The sequence below is a fragment of the Anticarsia gemmatalis genome, chromosome 24 (genome assembly GCF_050436995.1).
Source record: "Anticarsia gemmatalis isolate Benzon Research Colony breed Stoneville strain chromosome 24, ilAntGemm2 primary, whole genome shotgun sequence".
NCBI lineage: Eukaryota > Metazoa > Arthropoda > Insecta > Lepidoptera > Erebidae > Anticarsia > Anticarsia gemmatalis.
In genome coordinates this window covers 7,833,645-7,860,448 of record NC_134768.1, presented here as the reverse complement: position 1 = coordinate 7,860,448, position 26,804 = coordinate 7,833,645, and the positions used below count along the sequence as shown (strand labels likewise).

The 26,804-nt window shown below is 36.8% G+C and overlaps 4 protein-coding genes and 1 long non-coding RNA gene across 6 annotated transcripts; all 5 read right to left on the bottom strand.

Moving 5' to 3' along the window:
* Nucleotides 1-3: 3 nt before the first annotated feature.
* Nucleotides 4-2,682, bottom strand: LOC142983613 (myrosinase 1-like). Its single transcript, XM_076130585.1, has 6 exons — nucleotides 2,617-2,682; nucleotides 2,299-2,417; nucleotides 1,528-2,198; nucleotides 1,050-1,358; nucleotides 644-879; nucleotides 4-563 (listed from the first exon to the last, which is right to left on the bottom strand). Exons 1-6 carry the CDS (start codon nucleotides 2,640-2,642, stop codon nucleotides 413-415), a joined length of 1,512 nt encoding a protein of 503 aa, XP_075986700.1. The 5' UTR covers nucleotides 2,643-2,682; the 3' UTR covers nucleotides 4-412.
* A 1,061-nt stretch (nucleotides 2,683-3,743) lies between these two features.
* LOC142983415 (uncharacterized) lies at nucleotides 3,744-10,402 on the bottom strand. Of its 2 annotated transcripts, none has more exons than XM_076130253.1 (13): nucleotides 10,285-10,402; nucleotides 9,355-10,026; nucleotides 9,038-9,133; nucleotides 8,456-8,551; nucleotides 7,418-7,540; nucleotides 6,995-7,105; nucleotides 6,824-6,889; nucleotides 6,066-6,461; nucleotides 5,228-5,277; nucleotides 4,747-4,903; nucleotides 4,428-4,486; nucleotides 4,022-4,113; nucleotides 3,744-3,823 (listed from the first exon to the last, which is right to left on the bottom strand). In XM_076130253.1, the coding sequence occupies exons 1-13, from the start codon at nucleotides 10,313-10,315 to the stop codon at nucleotides 3,787-3,789; spliced, it is 1,986 nt and encodes a 661-aa protein (XP_075986368.1). In that variant the 5' UTR covers nucleotides 10,316-10,402; the 3' UTR covers nucleotides 3,744-3,786. The 2 variants fall into 2 exon arrangements, with proteins under 2 accessions (XP_075986368.1, XP_075986369.1); XM_076130254.1 differs by having other exon boundaries at nucleotides 4,022-4,125; nucleotides 4,747-4,882.
* An 887-nt stretch (nucleotides 10,403-11,289) lies between these two features.
* On the bottom strand, nucleotides 11,290-12,042 carry LOC142983468 (uncharacterized). The gene is made up of 2 exons (XM_076130368.1): nucleotides 11,631-12,042; nucleotides 11,290-11,384 (listed from the first exon to the last, which is right to left on the bottom strand). The coding sequence occupies exons 1-2, from the start codon at nucleotides 12,022-12,024 to the stop codon at nucleotides 11,341-11,343; spliced, it is 438 nt and encodes a 145-aa protein (XP_075986483.1). The 5' UTR covers nucleotides 12,025-12,042; the 3' UTR covers nucleotides 11,290-11,340.
* A 405-nt stretch (nucleotides 12,043-12,447) lies between these two features.
* Nucleotides 12,448-12,915, bottom strand: LOC142983560 (uncharacterized). Its single transcript, XR_012960101.1, has 3 exons — nucleotides 12,865-12,915; nucleotides 12,685-12,772; nucleotides 12,448-12,563 (listed from the first exon to the last, which is right to left on the bottom strand). It is a non-coding gene; the product is annotated as an uncharacterized LOC142983560 (long non-coding RNA).
* Nucleotides 12,916-15,501: 2,586 nt separating this feature from the next.
* Nucleotides 15,502-26,322, bottom strand: LOC142983403 (DC-STAMP domain-containing protein 2-like). The gene is made up of 15 exons (XM_076130239.1): nucleotides 25,907-26,322; nucleotides 25,521-25,671; nucleotides 21,926-22,085; nucleotides 21,066-21,329; nucleotides 20,338-20,548; nucleotides 19,826-19,979; nucleotides 18,510-18,678; nucleotides 18,028-18,195; nucleotides 17,622-17,765; nucleotides 17,247-17,346; nucleotides 17,012-17,116; nucleotides 16,552-16,674; nucleotides 16,135-16,198; nucleotides 15,808-15,991; nucleotides 15,502-15,539 (listed from the first exon to the last, which is right to left on the bottom strand). Exons 1-15 carry the CDS (start codon nucleotides 26,320-26,322, stop codon nucleotides 15,502-15,504), a joined length of 2,451 nt encoding a protein of 816 aa, XP_075986354.1.
* Between the last annotated feature and the right edge of the window lie 482 nt (nucleotides 26,323-26,804).

Here is a 26,804-nt window from a genome sequence, read left to right as displayed (position 1 = left end):
GTCGATAAAAAATCTTCAAAAATATAAAATTTATTTTTTTAAAACGCCTTAAAAGAGCTATTAACATAAGTTATCTTGATAAAAAATGTTTAATTTCAGTAGCACTTACATAATCTTACATTTTGATATAAACGCTAACAATGTTATGAGTTACAACTGGTGAAAGATGACAATACATGGTCGTTACGGTTTAGCGGTAAGTGAAAGAGCATTTACATTACGGACGTGATTTTGGCGCTACTTAACTGATTGTGGTCCGAGTAAAGCTTAATTAATATAACAAAGGTGATGCGAGTTTATTTAGTAGTGGATTAGGTATATTGTATGAGGAGATTCATGAATATTCAAAACATCTGTGCTAAAATTTGCTTAAATCCGCCAAAATTACGTTCGATGTAACACTCGAATTCCTTTAAGGTGCTTCAACTAAAAACTTTTCTGGTTCGTAATCTGGATCCAAGATATTTGTTTTAATGACTTCTTTGTACATTAACGCTGACTTTCTTGGGGTTCTAGTCTTCTCTGGGCTTGTGAAATCGACTTCGTAAAGTCCGTACATTTCACTAAAAATAAAAAAAGAAAAAGAGTTTAGATAACTGTAAGCTTTCAAGTTTCATCAAAAAAATCTACAATGAAAACTTACGTGTATCCTTTAAACCATTCGAAATTATCGATGAGAGACCAAACGCTATAGCCTCGTATATCACAACCTTCGTCAACAGCGTCCAGCAAAGCATTGAGATATCTTCTCAAGTAACTTATTCTGTCTTCATCAAGCAACCCGCCCCTTGTGGGCCATCCGTTTTCTGTCACAATTATCGGTGGGTTATCATAAGTATTCTTTAGTTCTACCAGAAGTTTGAAAAAGCCCCATGGAACCTGAAATAAGGCAGAAAATAAATCAGCTGTATTATTTTCGAACATCTCTCTAAGTATTTCACAGGTGCAAAGTGTTTCCATCATTCCTAAAATGACCAAAATGTTGTTAATTCGTTTAACTCAATGTTTGTAGTAAAAGTAAATTTAAAATGATCTTGAATAATATTTACCGGAGACCAGTTGGCTATGGACTGCGTCCATGACGGGTCTTTGACAAGAACGACACCCATATCGTCCATATACGAAGGCACAGGGTACATTCCATCTACAGACGCATCCCTGTACACCAATTTTGTGGTAAAGCTGTTCACGCCCAAGAAGTCCGCGGATCTTCTAATTGTCCCCACTTCTACCGTTGAAAGTTCTGGAAGGCGAGACCACGGGTAGTTTTGCTCTGCGCTTTTCGAACGGACGTTCCTTTTCACTTCTAATGGAAAATCTCCACCGATGCCAAATATTGGGTTTGTGTAAATACCCCACTAAAATGAAAATAAAAGAAAACAATTATTGATTTAAAGCAGTCCGCAAATTATAGCAATGCGTACCAGCTAAATTCTTGCGATGCAATGAAGCAACGTAGCATCGCAGTGTTGTGTTGTGCTCTAATAGCGAAGAAATAAGAAATGTAGGAAGGTAAGGTGTACTTACATCAAACATTTTAGCATCAATAGCTGCCTGATGATCATCTTCTGAGCTCGACGACGGTTCAAACCAGCGGAAACTTATCGAAATGCCAATCATTCCGTTTTGTACTCTCCTGAATTGTTCGTCATAAGCATGATACACTATTGCATGAGCTAACAAAATGTTCTTCGCACACATATATTCTGCTGTTCCTGGCATGTTAATCATAGGAGCTTTGGACGTAGAACCGTATCCTCCATGGCATATCTCCTTAGGGTCATTAATCGTGATCCACTGTTTCACTTTAGTCCCAAATTTGTCGAATAAAATCTTAGCATAGTCCAGAAACCAGTTGATGATCAACGGATTGGTCCAGCCACCTAATTTCTGAAGATTTGAGGGCAGATCCCAATGATAAATGGTAACTATTGGAGTGATATTATGGGCAATGAGTTCGTCGAGTAGATTGTCATAGTATTGAATGGCAATTTGGTTTATCCTGTCTGCGAAGCCGTTGGGTAGGATCCTGGGCCAGGACATGGAGAATCTGTAGAAGGATAAGCCTAGTTCTTTGGCTATTTGTACATCTTTCTTGTATAGATGGTAGGAGTCTGCCGCAACGTCTGCTGTGCTGTGGTCTTTAACAGGAGATTGTTCTGAGTGGACGACTACATCCCAAATTGAGGGGGCTTTACCTGTTGGAGGTACAATGTTGTATGGATAATTCATAAGGAAAACCTGATGTTTAAATTGAAAACGCGGGTAATTACTTAAATAACAAGAGATAGATCTTACCATCTTCTTGCCAGCCTCCTTCTATTTGGAAAGCTGCTGAAGACGCTCCAAACCAGAAGTTTTGAGGAAACTTACGAGCCTTACTTTTGCTGTCCACTCCGTTTAGATAGATAAATATACTGCAAAGTTTACAAAACTCGTCAGACAACAAAATAAAGGAAAACGGAGATATTATTTGATTTTAGCCTGCAATCTTAACATCTTTGCAAGTTTAACGTTGAATGGAATAGACCTAGTTACGACTGCCAACTTAAATTATAGGCATTGTACCTTACACTATTTTGAAAACAAGCTTATAAAATCGTTCTATGTACTTACCCAAGTATTAGAAAGTAGATGTCCATCTTTCAGTGGGTCACGAAACAATACTACCGGTATTATTTCAATTATACAAGCCACCCCTTACGTGTTACAGGCGTGTTATTCTGCAAAAACTTTCATAGATCTATTATTTGTTTAACTCTGCTCTTCTCTAGTTCAAAATCAAGCGTTCGTTTAGTCAGTTCTTTTCAAGACATACGTCTACGTATATGAATAGCAGGGATCGGCGTACTTTTACTGCATATGTAAGTAATAGCAGTATAATGCGAAGAGCCTTGATCTATTACGCCTCGATAGCAAATAGGGAAGTTTACCGATTGACTTCTACCGGCACTTTTAGGTACTATTGTATTTTGTTAAAACTTCTTTAGTCATTTGTGTGTATTTCTCTTAGACTGTCACATAAATATTATGTTTGTAGTAAAAGCCTATTCACCGAATACCGAAGGGTATCGTGTTTATCCAGGTAACTGGGTTGTGGAGTTCCGATAGGCAGTCAGTCCATGTTAAATGCTGGTATCCAGCTGCACCCGGTGAGACTGGAAGCCGACTCCAACATAGTTGTTAGAAAGGCTAGGCTAGTGATGTAGGAAAAGCCTACTCAAATGAGACTTCACTTTCTTTCAAACGTCTTGCAGAATAACCCAATGTAGATGTTTGTAATTAAATCCCAAATATTTATCTGTAACAGTGATTGACAATGGAGATTTGATAATAGTTTGTTTATCTCTCTTGTAATGGCGGAACGAAGCAAGAGGACTAATTATAAATATTGAACATTTGATGCCACATTCGGACAGTCATCTTCCGTAGAGAAAGTTGTTGATGTAGTCCAACAAGTTAGTAGATGGCTTTGTATGTAAAATTCGCGGTTGTGGCAGAATTCAAGCAAGGAGCAAAATTAGAACATCAGTGGCTTGTAGTACCTAGTTGTAGCTGGATTATGTAGCTGACGGTGGCCTGTTTGATATAGCTACTTTATTTTGGGAATACACAGATTCTTTTTTGTAAAATTTATAAATCGTGCATGTCAATTTAAGGTTTTCCACTAAGTTGTAGGACTAACTAAGTAAAAATCCAATATTCAATTTTACTTTATTATTCAAAAGTACAGACACAATTTAGCGACTCTAAACACAAATTAATTTAATTTCTTCCAAAATACGATTAATAACCGAATCTTCTGCCAGTGTTTTTGATATATCTGAAAAAAAAGAAGATTTTGTGAGATACATCCCTACATACACACATACAAAAAATCACGCTTTCTTCCCAGGGGTGGGCAAACGAACCCAAGACCTCCCAACGCAATGGTAGCGGCGTGGCAACCACCTTAACCACTGCGCTACGGAGGTCGTAAAAATAAAGATATATGTTAAGTAAGAATGTGGAATAATATCACCTATTTGGACTCTTCCAATATCTGTTGGGTCTCTTCTTAAGGGTATCCGATGTTCTGGTAGAATCTGAGTTGTTACGTCCTTTGGGGCAGTACTGTAAGAAAAACTGATTATATTTTGTATTATGTATGAATTGTTAAACAATTAGCCTATTAGGACGTTTCCCCGAAATTTTGATAAGAAATTTGTATAGGAAACTACGGAATTTCGAAGTAATAATACAGGCAGTTTACTGAAATCCCAGACTATTTTTAGGCAGAAAACCTCAGAGCATACATTCCAAGTTCTCAGAAGTAATGGTTTCAAGGATCACATCAGTGTTCTTGAAAAGAAAAGTGAATTCAACTTATACGACTAAATTTTTTCTAAACATATCGCTATCCCATCTTTTTGGGGTGATTGTATTACCTGTCTTCTTGGCGAATAGCATTCCTCCAGCCTCTTTGTCCTGTAGTGATGTTGGTGATCTGTAAATAACATAATTATAGCATTTTCCTGTGAAATATATCAAAATTAGATTAAAAAACAGAGACATTTAGGCCTAGTGACTAGTGACTAAAGAACTACTGTCAATAATGATAAAAATATGAAATACGCTTTACGTTTTCCTAAATGAATTCTGAATTGGCGTATAGTGGGGAGTGCCTATACTTAACAGTGGATATAAATGGGCAGGACAACTACATTTTCTTTACTACTTTGTTAAGAATGAGTATTATTTTCTCACTTCTTCGACTTCCTCTAGGTGATCGTGTCTTGTCCTTATCAGGTAGAGGCGTGGGCGGGCGGTACTGCACGTAGTCGGCGACCGGCGGCGGCGGCCTCATGGTGAACGCGAACAGCTCGTTGTAGTACTTCTGAGACTGCCAGGTCAATTCGTTTATCTAAGGGCCGGATTTTTCCATCACCAGATAACTTTATATGTAAAATTTTGTGCGTTTTATGTAGACAATTGACTTTACCATTGGGTGCCAAGCTGTGATAGTGGAATGATTTGAACGTATTCCAGAATTCACCGCCGACGTAATTTGAAAATATCAGGGGAGGCCTTTTCCCAGGAGAAAAAACAAAGTCTAGCAGCTATAGATTCGTGGAAAAATCGGCCCAGAGTTGCATCAGAAATTAATATTAACAAATCATGGATATATGGTAAAAATTGTGAAAAATCTTTCGATTCCGATCAAAATACTTAGTAATGTTAAACTTACCTCTAGAAGGTAGCGAGAGGGTGACATAATATCGCTGTTTTCCGGGAAACCTGTACAAGAAAAATCATAAAAGGTTGTAATAAACTGCTATTAACGTTCCAAACTCTGAATTTTGTATCCTAAGTTGTTGACCTATGGTTCACATTAAAATGAGATTTAGATCGCTTTAAATCAAGAGAAAATATCTAATCCAGATTGTCCTGTAAAACGTATTTCAATCCTATAAAAGAAATTTTTTCAATTGAACGTCAAGGGCGAACACATGAACAGAGGTCGAGTGGTATTAGAGGCGCGTGACCCTCATTTATCTGTTGTTATTTTTAGAAAGTGTTATTGCACTTTGACCCTAGGATTAAGACTTTAACGTTGATAGATTACCCACTTGTGGGACTAAATTTAGATGCAAAATGAGGTGTTCATGGAAGTTTATGCTTGGAACACGTTTAGGAAATGAAGCGCTACTTCATAACGCTTGATAAATAGCATACCTAGATAATTGTGGCTAAGAAAAACAAAATCTATTTATCACTACATAAGTAAGTGCTGTCTGCACGTCTTTGTAGTTTTTAAGTCTAAACTGCTCAAACTATTTGAATAATGTAATGTATGTAATTTATGCCAGTGTTCAACAATTTGCTAGAGATATAACATTACTATTATTTATTGCATAAAATAGAGCTTAAAGGCATTAAAATTTTGATATCCATTACATAGTTTACAGGAGTATAGTAGTACCATTATACAGGAGTAATGTTTTCTACCAAATATTTAAGCTGCCTAAAAGGGGCTCCGATACATTATAATTTGTTAATACGAGGTATACAATCATCAAACTCACAAGTCGGTATAATCTGCGTCCTACTCTTAAACTTCACACATCTTCCGCCTTTCACATCATTCTTCCTTCTTAGATCTGTCCTTTGCCTCTCCATTACATTGTATGTCTTCTTCTTATCATATCCAATTTCATTCTTCCTCTCCCCAATAGGGCTCCACCAATCATGAGTATAAGTTGCCATGTCACACACCATAGGTTTATCAGTAGTCGTAGCTTGATTCGTCTTGGTGACCAGTTTGATGCGGCATCTTCTTCTGCGGGGTATTTCGTTGTAGTCGACTGTAGCTAGGCTGTAGACGCAACTGGTGTCTGTTCTGCCGTCTTCGTCGCTTCTTGAAGAGTATGAGCTCGGAGATATCTCTGTTTCTAACATGTCGGTAAAGGAGCTTTGGTAGTCTGGAGGGAAATGGTATGATGATTGTTATTTATTTTCTCTATTCAGAAGAATAGAGAATTGATGGAGCGAGAAATAATAGTGACAAAATTGTGCTGTTTGTTAAGTGTTCAGTAAGTGTTTCTCTTATAGGAATTATGAAGGATAGTCGTGACTTTAGATTTGCTATATGATATCCCGAAAAAACAAATACATTTACCATACAGGTAAGCCCAGAAAGAGACGGTGAGATGAGTGAGACTCTCTTCCGTAATATTGGCCCCAAGTAGTCTTAAACATATATTAATTAAAGAAGGAAGGCCTTCGCCTTGCAGTAGGACAATTCGGGCTGATGATAATAATATCTAGCTTTATTTCTACTAACCAATGTCACGTGAAAGTTCGTCTAGAGACAATTTCTTCCTTTCTATCGGAATGATTTGGACGTCAGCTGAAATTCAAATAAAAAGAGATGTAAAAAACCTTTTAGCAACAACCAAACAACAATAAGTGTTGTCATATGTTAATAAAAACTTTAACCAAAGTTCATACGTACGTAAACTATCTCTAATATTCTTTTCAAATATGGCGTCGTAATCCACAGCATGAGTTCCTGTTGTAGCATATTGTATAGGTCTATATTTCTCCTTCCTCTCTTCTTTTGTTTCTGGAAATTAAAACAGACTGAAAACTTTCGAGAGTGGTAATTTATCGTTGTTGTGGTTTTATTACAAGCTGCTAGGCATACCAAAAAAATTAATAGTACATTGATAAGGAGCATGAGAATTAACACAATTCTATTCTGTTGTATGGTTAGTGGTGAATGTGGTGTCAAAGTTCTTCAAGCCGCCCGAATGGCCTTTGACTTGGCTTAACGACTGTTGTAATCTTAGTAGACAACAACCGACTAGTTACACACATACTTATTTTATGTTAAACACGAATTCAGTAAGCAATTGAATAAGAGATCGGTACAGACCTTTGCGAAAATGTCCAAATCTCTCAGTCCGCAATGCATGTTGAGTTCCATGATGTGCTGTTTTGGGTTCTAGTAATTCTGTAGTACAATCTTTTTCCTTTTTATTTTTCTTTTCTTTTATGCCTGGAGAAAGAAAAGTGCAAATGATGTATATATATATTACTAGCTGACCAGCGCAGCTTGCGTCACATAAGCGAGAATGGGTCATAATTTATCTGTTTTGAAACATTTTTCTTTGCGAAGCGGAGTAGCTCTTTATAATTGTAGCGTAATGTCATATAGCCTTTAATATTCCTCAATAAATGTTTTATTCAACACAAAAATATTTTTTCAATTCGAACTAGTATTTCCTGAGATTAGCGCGTTCAAACAGACAAACAAAAAAACTCATCAGCTTTATAATATTAGTGTAGAAGAAAAAAGTGTAAGCACAATTAGTTTTCAACGTAGTTCTAGGTCTATAATTCTCCTTCGTTCCCCAAAGGACGAAAGAGCTACAAACTTTATGACAGCAATAAGGTATATATGTTACTGTAAAAGCCCGACCAGTGGTAAATCCTAAGATTTTCCGGTAAAACCTAAGATTTACCAACTGTCAATGGTAAAAGTCCGAACTATACTTTTATTTCGAACTTTTACCTCTATTCACTTGATGATGTCGAGATGTCGCCGGAGCCCCGCTTTGCGGGGCTCCTCCTTCTGGGTGGTATAAAAAAAAATAACCACGAAGGCTAAGGTGGGAGCTTCGCTTCGCTCGCTCCCACCTCAGCCTTCTAACCTAACCTACCCATGTCGGTTTGCCCAAAATTCGTTGTTTATAACACGTTATGATATGACTTTACCAACTTTTACCGTGTGATTATGTAAATCCTAAGATCTATCAAGTGAATAGTGGTAAAAGTTCGAAATAAAAGAATAGTTCGGACTTTTACCATTGGGAGTTGGTAAATCTTAGGTTTTACCGGAAAATCTTAGGATTTACCACAGTTCGGGCTTTTACATTAACATATATACTCGTAAGGTTAAAAATAAGCTTACTTTTGTGAATTCTCTCCAGTGTTTCTAGACGTGCAACAAGATCACCACCTAGATTTGTAACTTGTATTTCTTTTTCGATATTTTTCTCGTCCATTTCTAGAATTTAAAAAATGTTTTAATAATGTTTGCTAACAAATTGAATGTGAAAGAACAGTCAGCTCCAAAAGTCGCTGAACATATTAAATCTTTCGAAACCCTATATTTGTAGTAAATATTGCTTATATTATTATTCCATCGAGAAAATATCTAACGGTTGATCGAAATGATTAATTCCAAATAATTGGCCTGATTTTGTTATTTGGTAATAAAGAGTTTTTGAAAATATGAAGGTGTAAAGCGACTTATGGAGTATACAAAGTAAATCGAAAATGGGTTATACAATACACTGGTAATAACATAGAATTTAAGATCTTTGGTATAGTACTTATTGCAATAAATTAAACTGTGTATTGCTAAGCTTGGAACTTATCGCTTTACGAAAAATATGGAGTCTGATGCATCCAAATCGACCCAATATTTCTACCAGTGAGCATCGTCAATAGAGTTATTCTTATAAGAATGATTAGCGGTAGACACTCATACCGGGAGTCGCTGTATGACGTTTATTCCATCGTGAGTTGTTGCGACGACCAAATTTGACCGCTGCGCCAGCTTCTGTTCCTCTTGTTATAAGAGTTTCTGCAGAACCAAGAATAAGGGTACTCAATTATTTTTATTACTAACGGACAGGCCCGACTTCTTACTTACTTAGTTTAGTTGTTCAAAAGATATGCGCGTGCACACATATTTATATGGAAGATAGAATTACATAATTTATAAGAATATAGGGGATTACACAATATAATATACTTGTTCTTTTATTTGCTACTTATTTGAAATTATCCAGAGTAAAAACTTACGTGAATTATTGTCCTTTTTACAATTTTTATCCGTCTTCTTACGAAAAAAGCCCGCGATGAAACTTGTAGAAGTATTTTTGAGACGGGGAGTAAAAAAGTTCTTGGTAACCAGTTTATTTGGTGACGTAACAGCCACTATGGCTTTAGCGTTTGTAGTTGGAGGTATAGCTACTTCTCCCACGCCCATGGATGTGAAAAATGCACCAGTTCCCACCGAATGTTTAGTATTGACCGACGCCATTGAATCGTCTCTTGTCCAAAGTTTTGCTTTCATCAATTTCGGTGCATGCCTTGTTGGAGGGCTAGACCGTATTAAGGCAGACACACCTCTAGAACACAGGTTTTGTTCTTCTGGATATATCAAATCTTTATTGTACTCTGTTGTTATCTCTGTCACGATCGAAGTGTCTTTGACATGGGACTTCGGCCGCAGTTGAGGCATCGGACCAGGTACTGCCTGGATATATCTCCTCATTCTCTGATCAGTAACAGAACAGCTTATTGGCGATGTTTGAACGTTTACACTAGGGAGCTGGAGGCAAGGCTGGTTTCTGCTAAGAGTTCTTTTAGAGGAATAGCGTTGAGGTGCATTTTTACAAGTGTCAGGTGTGCATGAAATTCCTATATTGTTCGTTTCTGAGGCCTGTGTGGAACAGTGACACATTCTGGGTTCTGAAATTAGAGAGGGAAAAACATAACAATCGCTCACGAATTGTTTTACGACAACAGCAGCTAGCATACTATAGCAACTAGCAGTATAGCATTTATACGGACAATCTATTGCGTCATCACAGAAACTTTCAAGATTTCGTGAACCTTCTCTTCCAACATCTTTTATTAAGCGCTCTTTCTCATAATGGTCTCTGTTTCACGCGCGATAGAGTGACTGCATATTAAGTCTCTGTTCTCGTATTAGAAAATTGACCGTACCTTGGTTCTCAGCTTTCTTATTTTCTTCCATTTTCAGCGAAGTCCTAGGAGTTACATTATCCTTGGAGTATTGCGTTCCGATGTTACAACAATTACTCCTATCCTTACAACAAGAGCGACAAAGCCTGTAATTAAAGCGGCTGGACGTATCACTAGAGATGATCTATGTAGATAAACCAATGGTAATCGCTTCGACAATAAGCAGTGACAAATGTACGCAGGTGCCTGCTTTCAAAGTTTTTAAAATGTTTTGATTGAACGCTTTTATAATTTAGTTCAATCTGAAAAATAGGTATGTCTGCAAAAGCAACAAAACAACCGTGTGGCTGACACCAAGCTCGAGTAAATCTCTCAACAAAAAAATAGTTAGGTAAAATATTTAACTGGAATACAAAACTAATCCACAGTCTATTTTCGGCATTAACCAACCTAGCAAGGCGGTAACACCGGTGAGTTGAGTCGGTTTTGTTGTACGATAAATATTGCCGAACCGAACAAGCCTTAGGGTAAATTACAAAAGCGTCCATTCTCAACGGCAAGATGAGCTATTTACCATAGCTCAGCAGTCTTGGACGTCGCCTGTTTTGCTGTTTTATTGCACAGGACTCCTGAATAGCCAGATATTACGCTAGTTCTGCAACTAATGACAAGATTGACGATTATCGATTTCGGAATTGAAATAGGGATTTTTAGATGAAAATAGAATGAAAATTCTACCATATTTACAGCTTGAAAAAGCTTTAACTGCTTCATATATTATTGCTACGACATTTTTTTCCATCAAAGGTGTTTGAGTTAGCTGGACGATATTATTGCGATATTCTATAAATAACGTTATTAATTTATTTTCCATAATGACGCCTAGAAAGGCTAACCTTAATAATGTTAATTGATTGTTCCTCCCAAAGTATCTGGCTATCTCACACATCTTTGGTGAAAATGTCTCAGCCTACTGTCCTATGAAAGTTGTTGAAATATAGGTCACATAATGAGCTTGTGATATTTTTAAGTTATGATGATGGGGGAGAAGATTATGTATTAAGATAAACGTATTAGTTACTTGGCGTCGAGGTCCAGTTTAGCAGAGGTGCCAATATTAGCTGAAATTATTATAAATAGTTAGTCATTCAGGTACACTTAAGTAGGTACCTACTTGTAAATCATTATTTGGCGATTCGTGTTTCCAAACTTTGTTTTAATTTTTTGGGAAGACAGATAGTATGGATGTATTCTTCATCAACTACATCAAAAGAAATACTTGTTCATTGGAGTGTTCACAATCAACAATGATACGTCACCCAGAGGCACAAGTATTACATTGCTACCCAGTTGTACTACAAACCTACCTGAATTGTAATTGGTCTGTGTATCATCGTCGCACATCAACGCAGACTCTTTTTCTTTATGCCTCAACACTTCTTGATCAAGCTCCTTACTAATTTCCAGCTGTCTCAGTTTGTGCCTCGTCTGCTCTTGAAGCAATTCATTTTGTATTTGTCTTTCTCTCTCTATGTGTCGTTCAATTTCCTTTATCTTCGCCATTTCTATTTCGTTACATTTGGATTTTTCTTTCTCAGATAATTGTGCAACAGACTTCAAATCTTTGTGGTCTACAGAACATCTTTTGAACGGTGTTTGAGTGCCCGCTGATAAGTTAGCATCTTCACTCTTGCCAGCGTGTCTGGGACAGGTTTTCTCGTTACATGGTCCACCAAATATTGAGGAGCAGAGGTATTTCATGCGGGTTCTTATTGAAGGCCTGGGTGTTGGTTGGCGAGCTGGACTCTTTTTGCTAGAGACTCTAGTAAAAGAAAGAATTGTAACAGTTATAACCAAAGGACACTTGTAACAATGCGCAATGGGGAGAATTTAAATATGGCGGAACTACGTCATGATTTGATTTTGATTTAATTAGGCACGTAAGGCTTCCCTTCCTTTTACGCTGAATCGATTGTGTACGTCGGTAGAGCTCTCTTTTGTGTATTACATAGAAATAAATTGCCACGCACTTTAGCAGCACTGCAGTGTCTCATAGAACATCGCTTTAATTTCTACGTTCCACCGACGCCAGAATGACAGAAAGGGAAGCCTTATATTAAGTAGGGGTAATTATTATAACGTTTTTAATTACGAGAGTATTTGTCTTCTGATGATATCAATTTGTGCTACTGACTTTGCAATACCAATCCATTTTTCTTGCAATTCGTCGTATTTGTCAAGTATGTTGTTGTTTCTGCATTCGTTTACCGTTTCGATACGTTGTACAGACCTTGGGTTAACTGAAAATTAGAGAAAAATAGACAGTTTTTACCCAATAGGTGGCAAATATATTTGATAAATTAACAAAAGTTTTCAAGCCTAGCCGGTTATTTGGATGAAATAGTACTGATTCAAACTTACGTATTTTGCTGTCAGTAGGAAAGATTGAGCTCATGATTTCAATTTTCTCTTGTGAATTTGAATCAATTAGATCATGCGCAGGATCCGGCTAAAACGTAAGAAATTAAATAACAATGAGGTGAGGTTAGTACAACGGTTGAAAAAATATTAAATTAATTTTATATTAATTTATTTACTTACCGGTAATATGTCAACATAATAATCTTTATTTTTGAACAAAACGTCTGTGTCTATAATTCTGTGAAATAAAACAGAACTTGAATAGGTTTTTTTACGCCGTGATCTTATAATTTATTATTAATATTGGAAGTAAATAAGTGTCAATTTTAGGAAGCATTGAAGTAGCTCTTACCCTGAATCATCTTTCATAACTTCATTGCGAAACGAACGAAAATAACTCACACGTTTGGACAAACATATCGAACTGGCTGAAATAACAGGAGTGTGTGTTAATCATTGATGGAATAATAACGTTCAAAGAAATAAAATCGAGAGCTTTAAAAAAATAATTTTACATTCACAGACTTCAAAACATTTACAATACAAAACTATAAAAAAAATCTTGTATGAGGTTCTTAATTCTGTGGACTAGCGATATATGCTCGTTTGTTACTGTTTCAGGCTAAAATTTCTGAATGGATTTTGATATTTGGCACCGAGATAGATAATTTGTAATCTGGATTAAGACATAGGACCATACCATCACCGTTATACTGAAATATCTTTCCACGCGGACGAAGCCGTGGAAGAAGAGAAGGATCGTATAGTATAACTAGCTGACCCGCGCAACTTCGCTTGCGTCACAAAAAAATAATGGGTCATAATTCCTCGTTTTTGTAACATTTTTTACTGGTACTCTGCTCCTATTGGTGTTAGCATGATGATACATATATAGCCTATACCCTTCCTCGATAAATGGGCTATCTAACACTGAATTTTTCAAATCGGACAGTTCCTGAGATTAGCGCGTTCAAACCAAACAAATTCTTCAGCTTTATAACATTAGTATAGATAATTATTGTGGTACCTTTACATCCGATTCCAGAAGACTTGGGCGCCATAGTGATGGTGCTCATTATCCTCAACACAAAACTTGATGGTGGAGAGTAGATCATCGTGTTAATTCTGTGGCGAAATCTCTCTAGCGGCTTCATTACGTGTTCTATGAAATAAATATTGTGAATTTAGAGTTACTTAATGTATTTTGCGGTAGTAAATGGAAACATCAGTAACGGCCGCCCTTGATGGTTAGAAAGACATTCACAGATCATATGTCAGATGATCAGTGATGTCTTTCAAAAAGATCTTCGTTCTTTGGTCCTTGGCCTACCCCTATGGGAGATCGGTATGTTTATTCATATTAGGTCGGGGACAAAGCCTTTTCGCATTATAGTATGTATATATGAACTTGTAATAAAATCTTTTCTCTACAAAAAAAAGCTCATATATTTGGGTTCCTCATTGGCTCACTAAAAGAAACCTAATTAACCGTGTACTCATTTGTGATTCTTGAAGCCAAAGAGATTTTATTACAAGTTCATACATACTATAATGCGAAAAGACTTTTTCCCCGACCTAATATATGTATGTATGTGTGTATGAATTATGAATCTGAAAAGCTTAGGTAAGTGTATGAAAAGTTATATTTTCTAGGGAGAAGACGTTGATGTGTGTCGTTCTTATATGTAAACAATTAATTAATTTATCAATTACCTTTAAGCGGCGGATTCAGTAGATGACTTGAGTGGTTACAGCTACACTTTTTACTTTCCTTCGGCTTCTCTGCTTTTGCTTCTTGCCATTGAAACGGAACGTTCGACAACTGTACCATCTGGTAAGAAAATGTATCAAATAGTGTATAAAGAGTCTTAAATATTAAGACTTGCATCCCGAATGGCGAAACCCCTGTTGCGATTTTTATCATTTTGACTTTTTTGTAGTTAAAGCACTGATAAGTAACATTATCAATTAGGTATTATTACAATACGACCTTAACATCTAATTATCTATCTAGGAGAGATAATTGAGGTGTTTGAAGGCATACATATCAAAAGATAAAGCTCTAAGAAACGTTGTTTGCTAAGAATGAAATTTTTCTACTTACGGCGACTAATTTATTCGTGTTAGCGGGAACAACAAAGCCACTAGCCGACTTGTTCACGAGGCACGAATCGTCTGGCCCTTTGCGAGGAACCAATTCCTTTTTCTTAAACCAATCATGTTCAGTTAGAAACGCAGATATCCTGCTACTTCCTATGCGTTTACTATCTTTTTCCTTAACATCTTTTTTCTTCTTTTTAACTACAAAAGTACCGTCGTCTTTACGCTTTTTACGACGTTTGTGATTCTTTATCTCTTTGCAGATCACACTGCCAGTTTTAAATTGATCAGTCGTGTTGCTAATAATGTTTTGTTTGAAGAAATTCCATTGCTCTGCTAAAAATGCGTTGATCTTTGCAATCCGGTCGCGTGAAATTTTTGCTTTTGGTTCTTTTTTGGGTACTTCTTTTTCTTTTTTTATTTCTTCTTCTTCTACAGCCTTTTTATCATTTTCTTCTGGAGCGTTAGGAGGAGGATTTTCATCAGCTTTACTTGTATCCTCAACTTTATTTGGTTCTTCCACAGCGTTCTTATTTGTAGAAGCAATATGACTGCTTCTCTGCATAAACAGTCTAACAGCTTGTAAAACCCCTTTGATTTCTTTGCAAGTAATTTTTTTATCACTTTGTGCTGAGTTCCTTACTTTAACTCTACGATTTATTCGGAAATTATTGAAGTGGGATTTTATAAAGCGAGATTTACATTTGCCGAAATCTTCTAAACGTTTTTCATTACTATCTCCTTGTTTTCTTTCTCTATTGGTTTCAATATTATTTACTTCTTGAATTTTTAATAACGGATGTGGTTTTAAAGGTATACTGGAGTTCTTCTTTTGTATTTTACGTCTCTGCATTCGTGTTATGAATCTAATTACTAAGTACAATTTATTGTGTTTTTCTGTATTAACTCCTATAGATATCATTTGCGGTTTCTCTTTTAATTTTATCCGAATTCGGTTATTATTGTGGTCAACATGATAATTATTTTGATTTTCAGAGTCGTGTATCTTTCTACGATTGTTACTTCTTCTTCGACCGTGTCTTTTGGTAACCAGTTCCTTGTTTGTGTTCATCTCTTTGTCTTCACCACCGTTGTGTTGTCTTAAAGGAATAATATCCTGTGTTTCCGTTCTTTGAGTCCGACTAAAGAACTTCCATGTGTTTTTTGATCTTGATCTATTTCCAGGTTGACTTTCTGACATTCTGATCTAAAAAAAAATATAAACATATCATATGTTACATGCCATGAAAAATTTGTAACTGAATATATCGACATATTGCGGGTCTATATCCAAATATTTTGAATGTTTTATAAAAAATATGCCGTGAAAGTCGTTTATTATTTACTTACATTTGCATTTGTATTGGAAGTGCCACAGTCAGGAGATTCATCATCGCTGTCATCGGAGGATCCTCTGTTAAAATACAACAACGATTAAAAACCTAAACACTTCATAAAGTAGGTAACTGTAATATGGTGCAATTATGTAACAGACTGCAAGCAGCAAAAGCACAAGGAGTCCTTTTTCCTGCCCAAGTTTCTATGCATAACAAAATGGCGGCATCACGCAAGCCATCAAAGAGACTTCAAAAGCACGAGTCTTTTTTCCTGCCCAAGTTTCTATGCATAACAAAAATGGTGACATCACGCAAGTCATCAAAGAGACTTCATAAAATGCATACGAAGAAACCAAAAGTGTAGCAGAAGCACATCTCCTGGCTACTCTAGTCTCCGGAATTGTACTCAATGAAGTTATGTTGTTCTTACTTTTCCAAGCTAACGTCGCTTTGATCGCCATAATCGTCTGGTGACATACAGATAGTGCACAGTTGCCCGATGTCTGAGTAGCATTGTGTACAGTAAATGCCTGGACACCTCGGGGTCTTACACCTAAAATTGAAGCAGGGTTAGCAAATCTTTACATAGTTATGTAGGTAAATACTATTAATAAATTAGTAACTACGTATATAATATATTATCAGAGTTTCTCGCTCGCATTTACACATTGTCACATTCCTATGATTCTTTTGAGTATGACGTAGTTTGTTCGTTTATTGTAACGGCTTGAATAATGAATAAAAAGTCTACATCACATCCGAGATAAATAATCTAGTATAAATATTCCAAGTAAAGTGATAGTCAGAACCCCTAAATGCTTTCTCTTACAGTCAAAAGCTAACTAATCATATGTCTAAAGTCTTGTCTTACAAATCAAGATCATAAATACCTGGTCAGCTGTGAATCTCTGTCATTGGCAGAACTAGTAGTACCACAGAGAAGACAGTGAGGTTCTTTTGGACCTATTCCCAGCAGATATTTCAGCCACTGAAAACTATAAGACACCTTAAAATAAATATTTTAGAAATTCTCTTGAATCTCATTAAAGGAGCATATCTCTTCTTAGTGGAGAAGAATTGATGGTTTTGATATTAAGACAGATCAAGGGGGCTGGTATTACTTACGGCACATGGTCGGCCAACCAGCTGCTGAACGTTGAAGAAGATTCAGTCGTATATTTGTATTCGCGGTGCAACTTCTTCCGCGCAAACTTCATAAATCCAGCTGTGAAACAAAGGCATATATAAAAAAATATTTAAATGTCCTGATTTCCGAATTTATCTGTTGGACAAAAGCTAAGAAAAACCTCAAAATGTCTCATTAAGTGTTTGTATCTGTTTATGTTCTCTCCACAAAGATGCGTGCGTGTTCATGCTTCTAAGCGCACCAATTAACTAATGGAAATCATCGTCATATATTATTTAACTACTAGCATAAGATGCATTATTCGCGTCTTTAGCACAGCCGGAATTGAACAAAATTATTCAGTAAAGATTTACCTCTACTTCTTAAAATATGATTGTACAACCACGCAGCTCTGGTTTTTGCTCGTTCAGGTCGATATTGCCCCATGATGAGATGCCGCAAACGAAGGCCGTAAGGCTCGAAGAGGGCGAAGAACCAGAGCAGGAAAATGAGAACTCCTGGAGAATATACAAAACAATAAGGGATTAAGAACTTTAACTTAATATAACAGTCATATTCGTAAGTTGTTGTTCTTTCTGTTGTAAGATTTACACAGCACTGCAAGACAGGTTCACACGATTATGCATTCTGACCAACAGTTTGCTTGGCGTTTATCTATCTCTTAGATGTAGTTATAGGGGATGGAGACTGTGACTATTCTCGTGAATCAGATATCTTCAGTGTCAAACACTACAAAGATAACATGTGGATAAACCGTACCTATCTGTGAATATCTCTTAAAGTCTGGTGGGTATGGATCTGGCAAGCATGGAATCAGTGATGGTGCTGGCATTGACAACGGTAGGTTCAAAGTATCGACAATTGATGTAAACATTCTTGCCACGAAACCATCGCCTGTGACGTAAGCACCTGTTTCAGGCACTCCAGCTGTAAAGAAGAGTAACCATTGATTATTGATTAATTATTAAAGTTTTAAAAACTACTTTGTCCATTTTGGTCGGAATACTCTTCTAGTTAAATTCATTGGAAAAAGAGCCGGCTGTTGTCGAAAGCTGCAAACTGACAAAAGTTGTCGAAGATAGAACCTGGGGAAAGCCCGACCAGAGATTTGCAACCGAGCCATCATCAGCACTTCACCGCCAGAACCATTCAGGGTTTTTTGATACAGGATTTAATGAAACACTATTTTCCGAGCTACTAAAAATAAATATAAACCGTTTTTACTTATTAACATAACTTACGTATCAAATTAGTCTGGTACTTCCCATGGTACCGTATAGTAACAAGCACCCAGAACAGACTGTAGTCGGCCACCATGTGTATCAGCAGTTTGAACGTGGTGACAGCCATGAACACTGCTGACCGAGTCAGGTAGACTTTCTCTGAAGCCACTAGACGGAATGACGTTGTCTGTAATGAGTAAAAATTATTATTAATTCGTAAATGGATCGCTCTCGGGTCCCTTTAACCTGATATTTTGTTTTAAATTCCCTGCGGTGAACATTTATGGACGTCTGAAGAGCAGCAATGTTGCTAGCCGACAGGGTTGTTGACGTCTTGGCATCAACCAACGGTCGGAGATCCATACGTGATAGTTTTACCTAATTAAATCGAAGCTGCAGATTTGCCTTAGTTTAAAGTATCATGATATAAATTTTGTATTATGTGCTGTTACTCAAAAGTAATAGAAGAAAATATGATGGCAATTTTAAGCAGTTTTCTCTAAAACGTACACGTGTAAGGTATTCACGTTCCTATAGATAAGTAAATAAAAAAGTCCTTGAAAACACTTCATGTGTACAAGGTAAATGGAACTGAAGAGTCAACAACAAGTTTTATTGTTTGAAAGACATTCTGTTCAAACAATTAACTCCGTTAGCTTATAATATGTCGCGAGACATGAATATTTAATGACATTTCTTATACATTTTTTACAAGAGCTTTTGAAAGAAACAATAAGTTTGTACCAGTTTTTAAAAGAAATACTATGAAGAAATCTTTTCCTTCTTTATTAGATTTTAGAAGCACAGGTGATCGTGTACCACTCTGACACAATAATTGCCGCCTTTATACACACACTCTATCGCACGTTCTTAAGAGCGTACAGAATTACGCGCGGGAAAGTAGCGCGGTCTTCGCTCGTGATTCTCTTCGCGGGTTAGACAGATGAGCGCGGCGCGTGGTCTTACCTTTCCCTTTGCATACGCGCTCTTTCACGCGCAATTATTGTTTCATGCGCGATAGAGTATGTGTGTAAAGGGGGCTAATGGGAATATCTATCAAAGCTGGTGATCGTACTTGGTAGCTCACGCCCCAGCTCACTATTAGATAGATATAGCCCACTGCTATGCAGATAGACAATTCTGCTGGCAAGATTGCGTTATTCTCAACTTTTAATCGCTAGAGAGATATGTTCTAATAGCGTTCACTACATGTTCTACCCCGACATTCAACAGTAATTAATGCAGTTTGCATTTTTTAAGGAAAGGCGACAACAGCAGCTATCAAAGAATACAGCGTTCATTCATTCAAGAAGAAAAAAGGTATAGAGTCATACGGTAATGTATTTTGCTCGTTCTCTTCTGTTCAAGGGCAGTACTGTTCCTCTGCCCTGTCGCTGTCTCTTCAGGTCCAACTCCTGAAACTCCTTGGTCACGTAGCGATTGTCGAAGTGAGATCTTGTTTCGTACATATGTTGGTAGTTTTTAGCCCTGAAAAGGAACTAACTTATGTATAAGTATGTACAATTACATAATGGTGATGAATAAGAAGGAAAATACAAAAAAGGATTTTATTTCCTTTTATTGGGGTTTTGTGGAGCGAAATGATGCCTAATTTCAAGTAGCAAAGAGAATCCGCGAATGACGAAATTATAACAATTGTAAGGTTATTGTTATTTGATGTTTTTCGTGGATTTTTGAACACATAGGATGTTTTCCTGTACTTTTCCTCATAAATCTATTAATAAAAGGTAAGATCGTAGCCGTTCTGCTTTAACGCGGGTTGTAAGTACCTAGAGGTATATTCCATTTAAGCTTCCAATGAGACCAAGGAAGCTAGAAGGCATACCTGAATATAATAAGGAGTAGGAACAAACTAGTGACGCAAGAGCTCCAAGACAGCCAGGTCAGGAGAGGATCAGCTCTGTTCCTGATCTCAGTCACAATGCCAGCTGCGCCCTGACTGGCAGCACGAGTGATATTACTGAACGAATACGAGTGGTGGATGTGGATCTTCACTTGAAAGAGAGCACGGATTTGTGCTGTAAAGTCTCTTAGCTCTGGAAATAAAGTCACATTTGTTGAGAATCTTTTTCAATTAAATATCATTTCTAAGTGTCGCTGAATAGTCAATACGATTTGTACTACCTATATTGTTTCTAGTTGTAATGTTACAACATAAACTATTTGAATATATCCATTTTAGCTGTTTATGTGCTATACCTATATGTCTACAAGAATTTCGACGCCATCTATTTCGAAGTGAAGACGCAAGAATGAGAGTGTTTTGGTTAGTTAGGTTCAGTAGATACTAGATATGAGTAGTTTACAGCGAACAAGAATGTTTGGTATGCAACGCCTCATTCTATCATGATTAAAATAACTGTAATAATATGGGTAAAAATAACTTATATAGTGAGAAGCGATTCAATATAACAAGATTACAAGACAAGAATAACGAACAATTAGTCGTTTGGAAGTAACCAACTTACATGACTTAAATAAGACTACTAATGGATTGTAGCCCTAGAAGTCGCCGTCAAAAAACATACTTATGCACTGGGGACTTCTACTTACTTTTCCTAATACTAGCAAGAATCGCTTCATCCATAAAATCAGTGACATAACACAAGGTTTTAAAAGGCTTCACTGTAGCACATGCAGCCTCCGTTATGTAAGCAATATTACAAATCATAGCTACTTCCGGTTTCAGTGCTTGCTTGCAGTCAGCAATGCCCTTTTGTAGAAGAGATCTGCATCGGTTGTATGGAGCCCCGAGTTTCGCGCGACAGTCTTTTGAGATTGATTGCAGCCAGGAGAATGATGATTTGATGACGCCAACTGGAAAATCGTAAATGAGGTTAAATGTTATTATATTTGTTGTTGTTGTTTGTTTGTCGTATGGTTAGTGGTCAACCTAGTGTCAAAGTTGTTCAAGCGGCCCTAGAGGCCTTTGACATGGCTTAACGACTGTTATCTTAGTAGACAACTGCCGGGACCGACGTTTTACGTGCCCTCCGAAGCACGGAGACGCCCAGCTCGAACACCACCATTCATATTTGTTGTGAATGGTGGTATTTACTATACATTAAATAAAACAGCAGTGGTCAAGCTTGCACGAAGGCTTGTGATGAGGTGTGCGAGGTACTAAAAAATTTAAAGCGTCAGGTAATAAGCAAGGTATCTTTGACATACTGATCGGTAATTTAACATTTAGATTTTAAGTCCCGATAACAATCCTGACGAATATTATATCGAATTTTGCAGTGAACTTTGCTACTACCCATATTTTTGTTATACTGTTTTTTTTTCTTATTGTAAAGGGACTAGGGTTAGACTGAAACAAAATTCAAGATGGCTATTTTGGGGTAATGGGAGGAGGTCTAGGTGTCATAGTGTCTTAGTAACATTTTGTTATGCAAGGTATTATTTCTCACCAAGGCTCATCACTAATCTGTTCAGTCTAATGATCATCAGCTTGACTTGTTTCGCGACGACCTGCAGCCTCTCCGTCATCTGTTTGATGGAGTCCTTCATGGAGTTGTAAGGTTTCTTCATCAGATCGTTTAGTCGGTGCACGTTGCTCTTTATTTGTTCCTGGTAATTGAAACACAAGGTAAAGTTAAGTCATTGGGATAGCGTTCTGTTTGACCCGTTTTTACTAGTCCAACAACATAGTAAAGAGCCTTATATGCAAAGTTCGCAGCTGAGATATCCAGTACCCAGTCCGATATCCAGGTTTAGCTAAGGTAAGACAGCTCAGCTTCAGATAGGCGGTCCCTGTGATTGGTTAACGGCTATGTAATATAATTTTTTATGCTTTTGAGTTTATAAGATGTCATAACCCACTAGCTTTTGCCTGCGACTCCCATCGCGTGGATTTTATTTTTAGCCGAAGAATTATGTTAATACAAAATCCGTTTAGTAGTTTGGCGTGATTGAGTAACAAACATTCAAACGTTTATAATATTAGAAAGACGTACGATATAAGAAGAACAGAAAGTACATAAGCCTGACTATCGTATGCAACGAAGCCTAAATAACCTAAGTAAAACAACAAAGAACGACCATTAATTAATGGGTCACTTGTGAACCATTTGCCGTGGCAGTTGAAATGCGGAAGAAAGACGTAATACCTAGTACTAAACTAGTTGGGTAATTGGGTTCCTGAATGACGTAGTACTTAGTAGTTAGGCTGTTCTTACACATGACTACGCAAGTCTCCGATACCGAAAGATTTGTCTTCTTAAGTGTCTACCACCATACAAATCTAGCGAGACGAATGTACGAAGACGACGTAGACTAAAGTTGCTGTGTATCGGAGATTTGCGTAGCCTTATGTATGAATGGCCTTATGGTACGATATTGAAATTATTGTGTCTGAATACAGCAGCAAACCGTGATCAGAAGACGATATATTATATGAATAGCACAGACGTAGGGAACTTGTCACGGAAAAGTCACAAATACGGTGCCCTTAAACTGTGTCCAACGTATTATTATCCTAAAGAGAAATGTATACATTAGGTACATACATACAACCACGTTTTTTCCACATAGGCGTAGGCACTAACTAACAAGCAGTAGAGAAAGACTAAATAACGCTACTTGCGACTATCCCTACAAGGGTCTCCCTTCATTCATATCAATACATTTTGTTGCACCTGACCTTTTTCGATATGATGTAGGTGTATGTACAGTTGTACACACTTGGATTATAAATAGTACCTACCTACCGATGTAAGATCTTGTAGTAAGTGCTAACCCTAATGGAAATGCAGTATATTAAGCGTAAAATGTTATGGGGAATTTTACGGCCCTTAATTTTCATTTTTATAGTTTCTCAACAAGGGGTGTTCGCAGACGGTTGTAAATCAATGGAAATAAACGTTTTTTAGCCATTCTCAACAAGGAGTTTAAGTTATGAGGTTAAATACCTTAACATGTTTACTTATAAGCGAAAACTTTAGAATTTATTGGCGTCTAGTGAAATCTCTTGGCGATGAAAATGTTCAGTTTAACTTGTGAGTATTTCGAAGGTATTTCCAATATTGAAGTTTTAAATACTTATAATCAAATTGAAATGTATAACAATATCTTTCGCGATAGATTTCGGTTCTGTCCAATCTATTTAGATATTAAATGAACGCTTGAAAACTTGAAGCATGTAAACTACAAACAAGGATCAAACTTCACACTAAAATAAGTATTAAATAAACTCTAGTCTAGAAACGCAAATATTTTCTTCAACCAAGTGAAATATAAATATAATAAAACACTATAAGCCTACATAATAGCTACACCTGTACAGCAAGTTATTCATATAGCTATCAAAATGCGTAGAATATTTTATAAGACTTTTTTTAAATCTTGAAAGCAAGGAATTCAGTACGCTACAAAGAACTTCAAGGAGGTTGAAGCTCGTAGGAGTGCAATTAACACGGGACTTTAAATGAGGTACGATTCTCAACTCAAGATGTTACTGAGTGGGATTTAAAAAGGCTCGCTTGAAATATTTGTAGCTATGTATTTTGTATTTTCTTCGAAATAAATAACATTCAAGATCGTTGCCCGACGACGCTTAACTCTATTTCGAATAGACAGAGAAGAAAATCATTTGGAAAAGCTCTTAGAATATTAGTTAGTAGGCATTTATCTATCCAATTCTGAATAACGCGCTGCAAGCAGAGTCCGACTTAAAAACAAATAAGTTAACTGATACAAATTTTGTAACGAACATTTTTAACAGCCGTTTCCAATCCATTGATTAAAACAAGCCTAAATAAACCGCATCATTTGATTTCTGCAAGGCACACACACAACTACAAGTGCACTGTGCAGTTATCTATTAAACTTACATCTAAAATTCGTATAAAACTTTAAAATCTCGGTTGGAAACAGCCATTTTGAAAAGCAATCACGATCAAATTGACATCAAGTGGAAACGACATTTTAATGCATGTTCAAGGACGGGTAACGCCAGTTTAAATAAGCTGGACATCTGGTGTTTGAAGTGATGCCAATAACCTGACTGCCTCCCCTTGCGGCAAAATAAGGCTGCCAATGCATTGCAACTTTAGACTTCAACAGGCGAGATTTTATTTGTAGATTTAGAACTATTTTCAATAATAGGCAAGGCAAATTTCTAGTATTAGACTGCACGCCAAATAACTATATTTGTCTGGCAGTATACCGTTGTGGAAGAAGTGAAAAATAAATACAATATATGTCAGTAAAAATTGCGGCTTGCTGAAACATAGCAATGCCGTCATTGTTAATGTCTTCGTCAATCGTACTTCATGCCTGCTATATAGCGTAGTTAAAAGGCCTGCAAGATCTTAACAGTTCATCAAAACATTTAAATAAAAAATTGTTATTGGTAATAGTCGTAGGGATTTTGTGGATAGAACAATCGAACAGCGATTAAAAGTCGTCATGTTGTATCGAAAAAACTCTGCTGAGGAGTTTTAATTTCTGCTTAATTTCATAATCTATCTGTTGCTTATTCGTGAAAACCATCCGAGTTACATGAGAGCCTATCGTAATAAGTATGTATGTACAATGCCATCGGTTTGCGGCTCAATGATCGTGTGAATTTACACTTTGTCACCCCAATGACCAGTTAATCCGTTATTGAAATGCTAGCCCCCTACTCAATTTGAATTAACTAGCAGATCCGGCGAACTTAAATAAACTTTGTACATCGCCCTACAGGCCTACATAGAGACCTACGGCAAAAGTGATATTTTAATAACACGCCTTTACTGTGTATGCTTTACACGCCACCTAGATTTTTTAAGGGACAGAGTTTCTATAGCCCACAAAAATCGGGCTATATTCAAATATCTAAACTACAGCACTTTAGCGGGATCTTTACTAATACTTATTCAAAAGTAATTTGTAGAAAAATCTAAAAAGTCCAGCCTGTAGGATACTTGCTTCACTGCACTTTGCTTCGAAGTATTCCACACCCACATTATTAAAGAAAAGGAACTCTTAGGAGATCGGAAGTCTTCTATATAATTAACTTACTTGAGCACATGCCATAGATTCAGACAACACTTCGGAGTTCTTCAACGTGTTAGTCGCTGGTCCAGTCAATATGAGTACAAGGGCATAACATGTTAACGTATACCTTCCGACGCGGGAGAAGAACTGAGGTATCAGGAGAAATACCAGGCATCTGGAAGAGATTCGTCATGATTTGGTGATACAGATTCCAAGAACTTTCTAGATTGACAAGAATTGTTTATATGTCACGAGTATGGTTTAAGACAAACTGCAAAATTACAGACTCTCGAGAGTGTAATGGTCCTAGATAATGTCTATTGTCGTGTAGGTTTATGGAATTATAATAGCCAGGAGACAGAAGCTGGTACTCCAGCTGCTCTGGTATCTTGGTGCTCAAGGATACATACCTAATCCTATAGCTAAAAGCCAGTCCAAGAGTCAGGAGTACTCCAATGATAGAGCTCATAATAGTCGCATGGATCAACGATATCGACAGTTGGAACACAAAGAACATGAAGCAAAGGTAAGTCAGTACAATGCCTCCGACGAAACCCATCAAACTCTTCAGAAGAAAATTAGGAAATGTCTGATCTGTAGTCAAATATAAGAAAAAGTTTGCAACTCCACTGCCTTCTGGATACCACTTTTTAAAAGTTCTCGATATCCTCTTCTGTGTGTCGTATCGATAGTGGCGCCATCTTTGAGAAAGAGTCTGTTCCATTTGCGTGTTCCCCATAACTATTGAGTTGATCTTTTCCTTTTCATAGTCTAGTCTGTACTTTTCTATAGTTCGCGCCTTCCAAAGAAGGGCGAAGAAAGCCATGGTGGGTGGCTTTACCTAACTTTTATAGTGAATATATTCGTCTTTAATGAGACGAAACACATTTTTGCGTCGATACAAAATCATCGCTCCTCACAGAATGACAGGTGACAGAAGATTAACTAGTTCTTTTTAAATTATTATGAAAAGAGGTTATTCTGTAAAAAAAGTTTCTCAAGTATGCATTTAAAAACTCATTCACGCTAAGAACATACTTGTATATCGTTTATTGTCAGCAGAAAACCTGCAATCTGATTTAAGATTTATGATAAAGCCCGCAGCGAAAGCCAAAACATCAAAAGTAAGGTCTAGTCAAACATCTGTACTTATAATGATACGTGAACGCCTGTCCAAATATTAATACTTTAATGAATATTGATATATTTTTAATACAAGGCGCTTATTGGAATATGATCAGCAATACTTGTAATAATTACAAGGCTTTGCAAAGCAGTAGATAGCCCTAAAAGTTTTAGAAAGTTCTA

Coding starts and splice junctions, on each gene's coding strand:
- LOC142983613 (XM_076130585.1), bottom strand. CDS start 2,642: ATGGACATCTACTTTCTAATACTTGG. Junction 1,359..1,527: donor TTGATGCTAAAATGTTTGAT/GTAAGTACACCT, acceptor TTTTCATTTTAG/TGGGGTATTTACACAAACCC. Junction 564..643: donor GAATGGTTTAAAGGATACAC/GTAAGTTTTCAT, acceptor TTTTATTTTTAG/TGAAATGTACGGACTTTACG.
- LOC142983415 (XM_076130253.1), bottom strand. CDS start 10,315: ATGGAAGAAAATAAGAAAGCTGAGAACCAAG. Junction 10,027..10,284: donor TAAGAAAGCTGAGAACCAAG/GTACGGTCAATT, acceptor CTCTAATTTCAG/AACCCAGAATGTGTCACTGT. Junction 7,106..7,417: donor ATTTGGACATTTTCGCAAAG/GTCTGTACCGAT, acceptor TTTAATTTCCAG/AAACAAAAGAAGAGAGGAAG.
- LOC142983468 (XM_076130368.1), bottom strand. CDS start 12,024: ATGAAATACCTCTGCTCCTCAATATTTGGTGGACCATGTAACGAGAAA. Junction 11,385..11,630: donor ACAGACCAATTACAATTCAG/GTAGGTTTGTAG, acceptor TAATAATTTCAG/CTAATATTGGCACCTCTGCT.
- LOC142983403 (XM_076130239.1), bottom strand. CDS start 26,322: ATGGCTTTCTTCGCCCTTCTTTGGAAGGCGCGAACTATAGAAAAGTAC. Junction 19,980..20,337: donor CTACTCCTTATTATATTCAG/GTATGCCTTCTA, acceptor GTTCCTTTTCAG/GGCTAAAAACTACCAACATA. Junction 17,117..17,246: donor TGGTTGGCCGACCATGTGCC/GTAAGTAATACC, acceptor GGTGTCTTATAG/TTTTCAGTGGCTGAAATATC.